The following is a 6,000-nucleotide window of genomic DNA, read 5'->3' as shown; positions in this document are numbered from 1 at the left end:
CTGGTTCATGTAGTTGTAACCCCTCTGTATGGTATTTTTACAATTAAAAAAAAAGATTCCTGTCCTAGGCACCATGTCTGTCCTTAAGAAGCTGCAAGTTTGGGAGTTAATAAAGGAAGAAGTCAGTTTTACAAAAAGCCTAGCAGTTTATTTCTTGATGGTTTACAGAGGGATGCTTATCTCTCTACACCTTCTGAGAAGGGTCTGCAAGGAGGCTTCCGCAGCTCTCTGGACGCTGACGCAGGAGTCCTGACGAAGTGCTTGGAGCCCTGAAATAGAAAGACTGACAAAGTGAAGGGAACCGGGAGAGTCAGAGCCCAGCATGGAGAAGCAATCCAAGCCAAGGCTCAGTTTATGCAAACTACAAGGCTACGCAGAGGGCCGACCCTTTGTGAGACTCAGGTCCTAAAGCTCAAATTTTACTCTACAAGGTCAATTTGGAAGGACAAGGGGAGCAACTTGTATCATTGAAAGAGGAGGGGTTAGGAGATGCTGTAGGGTGTAGCTTGTCCTAGAACGCCTGGTTAGCATGTACTAGGTTCAGTCTCCAGCACAAAACAAGAAAAAACAGAAAGGGAAGAGAAGACCCTGGCTTTGTGATCATCAGTCTTGTTTAAGCAGAACCATAATCTATTGATACTATGTCTGCAAAGGGATGGAGATGGGGATTGCTTCAGGCTCCATAGAAATTCCAGAATCTAGGGAGCCTTGGATATAGCAATTGCATCCTAAGGTCTTCCTTTGAGAGTTTATCTGCCACTTGGAGCAATACTAGTTTCTCTAAGAATGGAACAGTATTCTGAGCACAAAGCAGGACTGATACTCACGTGTGGTCAATTGCTCTCTGTCTAATATCTCCACGTACTGTTTGGTCAAATTGAGAATGATAGCGTCTAAAGTCAACAAGAGGAAAAGTTATGACTTTGCTCTAGGGGAGAAGTTGGATCATGTTGAAGGACATCTGGTTAGAACGTGAATAGTCTGGTTTTGTAATGAGTAAATTACATGACTCTCCCTGTACCACTTAGCCTAACGTGAGGGGGCGCTTGATTATGCCTGGAGTGCCTTGTCTGGAAATGGTCACCCGCCAAAAGTGTACTTGAGCAAGCACGCAAATGGCCTTTTGGGGGTCAAGGATAGGTATGGTCAGGTTTCAAATCAGTTTGAGGTATGATTCCTGTAATAATTCAGCAAATTATAATGAAGTAGAGGCCATCATATCCTTGACCTTGGGAATCCTTAGCCTTGAGCTTGGCATTTTTTCTTTGGCTAGTTTTTGAGGCAGGGTCTTGCTTTTTGATCAGATGGGAATTCTTCTTTACTCCTCTCACGGTAGCTGGGACACCAGCCTTTCTATTGAGGTAAGGTGTCACTGTTTTTTGTTTTGGTCCCAGCTAGCATCAAACTGCAACCCTCCCAATCTCAGCTTCCCACAAAGCTGGGAAGGACAGACATTAAACTACTTCATCCAGCTACTGATTGAAATGGGGCCTCATAAACTATTTCCCTTGCACTCAGCTGTTGATTGAGATGGTGAACTCATGAACTTTTCACCTGGGCTGATCCAGAACTCCAGTCCTCCTGATCACTACTTCCCAAGCAGCTAGGACTGCAGGTCTGAATCACTAGCACCTGGCTTGGTTAGTTAAAACAAACACTACATGAACAAGCAAACACACCTGATGGGGACTTTTGACGTGAGCTCACCTGTGAGTTTGACCGCGGAGCTCCTGATCACCTCCCAGTTGCTGGCAAAGAAGGTGAATGTGTGCGTGTGGAGGATCCACAGAATTTCCTGGTTTTTCTTTGCCTAGAAGGAGATGTGTATTACTAAGAGCACAACTGGAAAGCAACTATAGCATTCAGTATCCTGTAGGTCTTCAGAAGGGGACTTTAAAGGCCAATGAACACTTACATAGACCCACTGATAACTGGCTTCCAGTTATGACTACTTGGAAGGTACCAGGGCTTAAGGCAAAAAGTAGACATGAATTTCAGCAACCTAGGAGAATGGACCCTCATTAGGACTTGAGAAAGTCATCAAGGGCTGTAGGGGGGGATATAAAAAAATTACTGTCATCCTTCCAAGAGTCTTGGCTCTATCTAGAGAGTCATCGTCACACTGTTTCCCCTCGGGGTATGTGTCCAGATTCTTGTCCTGCCATTTTGGAAGTACGTTTGCTGTACACTCACCAGTTTCATACAGAATTGCCTATAGAAATCCCTGGCTCTTGGCAAGTCCTGAACAAGGAGATGATCTAAAATCCCGTAGAGTTCTTGCAGGCCCAGGAAAGGGATGCAGATGACCAAGACATCACGGCAGGCCTAGAGAAAACAGTTATCTACATTATAGCCTGCAAGGCTGAGGTCTTCATTCAGAAAGAAAGAAATGTCAAATAACGTTGGCAATTGAGCAATCAAAATGAAAGGCTTGGATGGCTTTATAGTAATTATTGGTATTTCCCCAAGGTTCAAGGGTGGGAAGGGATGCCAAAAAAGAGCCTAGAATGGGAGGAGTGGTTTTGAGGTTCAGTTCTGAGGGATGACTTCAGATCTGGCTACTACCAGCCCAGCTAGGCCAGACTTCCGGCACTTCTCACCCAGGAGAGAGGATGTAGTACTTACAGTTCCAATCTTAGGATTGGGATCCCAGAGGTGAAGAAGAAATGAAATCATGCTCTTCTTAATTTCTTCGGCAAAAAAAGGTTTCCACCTTCTTCCTGTTAGGGATGCCAGATTCTCAAATAGGAGGATGGCAGTCAATCTCACATCATCTTGCTCCTGTTGTGACAAATGCAACTTCTCACAGACCATTCCCTGTCAGCACCCACCAAAGGAAGGATGGGACCTGGCCACTAGGATATTCTTTTCACAGCCTCAGCGTGTTCAGAGATTTCTCTTTTTTTTCCCCCCAAGAAGTTCTCTCTCCCTGTACACATGTTTGAGAAACCATGAGTCTAGGGTTGGGGTAACACTGTAGAACTGGAGGTCTGTCTTTGACGAGTGCTGGGGTTTTTTGATGTGATCTGATAAACAAAGGTGCTGGCAGCCGAAGGCAACAGATGATTCCTGTTGTTTTTGTATTTTACACAAAATAGTCAGTTGGATTTGTCGCTCGCCTGCAGTTGTAGGATCTCTATCCTGCATTGTTCTTCTCTAACCTGTCAAATACACAACTCTGGAACTTGGACCTTGACTAAATAAAAAAGTTCCTGGTCTTACAGTTGAATGGATGAAGTTATAAGCCTCCCTTGGCTTTTTGTCCATGATAGCCGAGAATGATTTCAAGAAGCAACGGCAAAGATGATGCAGGAGTATCGCCTGCCTGTCATCTTTCATGTGAACTTCGAGCTTATGGTTTAGAGGTCCAACAAAAGCCGATGGACTTTTCTGGAGTTTTCTTTTTATAAATCTAGAAAACTGACTTAATGAATGCATATGAACACAGAGGGATAAAAGGAAAAGTAATCATGAGCCACAGAATGTTATTTCAAGAAACAAAAAGCATAAAAAGGAATTTGATGTAGGTGTTTCAAGAAAAATATCTTGTTTGGGAAAAGGCCAAGGTAGCTAAATGAATACAAGCGATGTGATTTCTCATAATGGACCAGAGGCTAGAAACACATTCTTAAAATAGATGAATAGACATGCAAAAGTATATTTATTAAATATTCATTTTTGGAAAAAGAAAACAAAACCAAAGTACCAACAGGTAGAAAGCACGTACTTAAGAGGGAAGAAGAAGACTTTCGAGTTTTCCATCATTAACAGAAAGACAGATGATGAAAAAGCAGGAGAAAGAAATGGCCGAATATTTTAGGGTTCCAGGAGATGCATTAAGAAGTGCCCATCAGTACAGGCTGGCCCATTGTAACAATCAGATGTACAAGACACTATGTTGAAAACGAACTTTACAACTTTGGGGGAGGGGTGGGAAAGGGAGGAGTTGTGGGGAGGGTGCTCAATAGGAAATGCTCAATAGGAAATGTACTCATTATCTTACTCATGTAACTGTAACCCCGCTGCACAGTATCTTTACAATAAAAAATATATATTAAAAAAAGAAGTGCCCATCAGGGTCTTCATGGATTCACAGACAGCAAAATGACTGTTCACGGTGACAGCCTGGGAAATGGTAGCCAGTGGGGACCAGAGCATGGGGCTGCAGTGGGTTTTGCCTTATCATCACCACATTTAGAGAATTTCATGAATGAATTTCTATTCTGAGAGGAAGTAAAGATAAAAAACCTTGAGAGAACAGAGAACGTCAGGATTGCTTAATCTATAAGAAAACCTAGGGACCAAGAGAAGTAAACTTGGAGAAGGATTATGTTGCAGAAAAAATAGCATGTCAGTACAGGACCTAAGTTTTGTAAAGTTTACTAGTATGTAGGTGCAACTCCAGTTAGGAAGAATAAAGATTTAACCTATTAACTCGTAAGAATTCAAGTCTATTTCTTCAATAGCACTGAGAAACACTATCTTGATCACACAACTATTGGGTAGATTTGTGATTTCCTAAGAACTCAGATCCAATAAACTCAGAATTATTGTTATCAGTTTAACAAGAACCCAGAAAGCCTAACAGGTGGGGTCTGTAGGAGAGACTTCAGTTCTTTGCTAAAGCTTGCCATCAATTATCTGTGTAATGAGAAAAAAGAGAATGTCTTTGGTATTTTTTACAGTAGGTACTAATTGGGTGTGAGCTCATAAGCACTTTTGAGGACAAGTTGAGAATTAAAAGTGATATGGGTAATTTAGAGTAAAAGTTTAGAGAAAAAGAAACAAAGCAGAAGTTGTTTTTAAAAGCTAGATTTAGGCTAGTACAAACAGAAAAATTTAAAAATACATTTGAGAATTACATACTGTGACATCAAAACTAAGGATCCTATGGTTACTAAATGGCAAAAGAGGAACAAAGAAAAATATTTTAGAAATGGAATAGGTAGGAAAAGGTTGGACTTGAGAGATCATTTTTTCATTAAATTCGATTTAGATATCTCAAGTCTCATTTGGAGATACAACTCAGTCACTGGCTTATAATATATTCAGTGAGCAGAAAAATAGGTTTATGGTCAATACAGAATAAAATGAAAACTTCTTAGTCTGCAGAGAAACAAGTAAATAAGTGTTTTAATAAAACCCTAATGTTTATGGAGGAGGCACTGGAGGCAGCAATGAGCATGTTTCTATCTCCTCTGACAACCGATCACAAGGAAATAGCTTTAGATTTAAGTTGTCATGCCGTGGGTGTTTACATTGATGGTGGTGGGAAAAGCCCAAAATAAATGATCAAATACAATTTCTTGGAAACTATAAAAGAAATGATTTTCTTGTGTCTAGACTTATAGACTGATCATTTCTAAAATTAGGTCCATGGATGAGATCAGACATTAACAAACTTTTTCTGAAAATGGACAAACCATATATAAATTTGAATTTGTGAACCCTATGGTCTCTAACAGCTAATGAACTTGGCTTGTGGTGTGTGCAAGCACACAAAGACAATATGTAATCAATGAGTGTGTCTGCATTCCAATAACAGGTTATCAAGAATCAGGCTGTGGGCTAGATTAGTTCTATGTGTTGAGGTTTACTGACTCCTGGACCAATGAGTCTTTTAAGTTTGAAACTGGGAAGACAGTGCAGTGACAACATCATCCTTATTAAGGCCCTAGTCTAGCATTGAATATTATCCTAATTTTTGTTACTCTCCAAAATGAGAATTTCGGTGCAAGCAATCTATTTGGTGGTGGGTCCAGGAAAGTGAGCTTGGGGAATAGAGAGGAGAAAAAGAAGGGAGAAGAACTAAAAGAAACAGGATTTTTTTTTAAAAAAGGAATTTTAGTGAGCAGACAGGTAGTACTCAATTCTCTTGAGGGATGAGGAAACATCTACAAACTCCCCTCTCACTATTTCAAAGCCCTTCCTGGGACTTTCTTTCCCCCAGCGTTTCTTTCTCAGCCTATTTAGCTCACTTGTAACTCCCAGACCAGGGAG

The 6,000-nt window shown here is 41.0% G+C and overlaps 1 protein-coding gene across 1 annotated transcript in view; it reads right to left on the bottom strand.

Annotated features, from left to right (window-relative positions):
- Nucleotides 1-162: 162 nt before the first annotated feature.
- Mroh2b (maestro heat-like repeat family member 2B) overlaps nucleotides 163-6,000 on the bottom strand; it is a 65,793-nt gene continuing 59,955 nt past the window's right edge. Inside the window, exons 38-42 of the mRNA XM_013018514.1 lie at nucleotides 2,626-2,781; nucleotides 2,194-2,325; nucleotides 1,708-1,810; nucleotides 828-893; nucleotides 163-269 (exon numbers count right to left, since the gene is read on the bottom strand). Coding sequence (XP_012873968.1) covers nucleotides 163-269; nucleotides 828-893; nucleotides 1,708-1,810; nucleotides 2,194-2,325; nucleotides 2,626-2,781 — 564 coding nt within the window. The remainder of the gene's footprint in view (nucleotides 270-827; nucleotides 894-1,707; nucleotides 1,811-2,193; nucleotides 2,326-2,625; nucleotides 2,782-6,000) is intronic.

This window comes from Dipodomys ordii, unplaced genomic scaffold, assembly GCF_000151885.1.
Source record: "Dipodomys ordii isolate 6190 unplaced genomic scaffold, Dord_2.0 Scaffold41, whole genome shotgun sequence".
Taxonomy (NCBI): Eukaryota; Metazoa; Chordata; class Mammalia; order Rodentia; family Heteromyidae; genus Dipodomys; species Dipodomys ordii.
The sequence above is the reverse complement of the archived record's forward strand: the minus strand, read 5'-3'. Positions and strand labels throughout refer to the sequence as shown.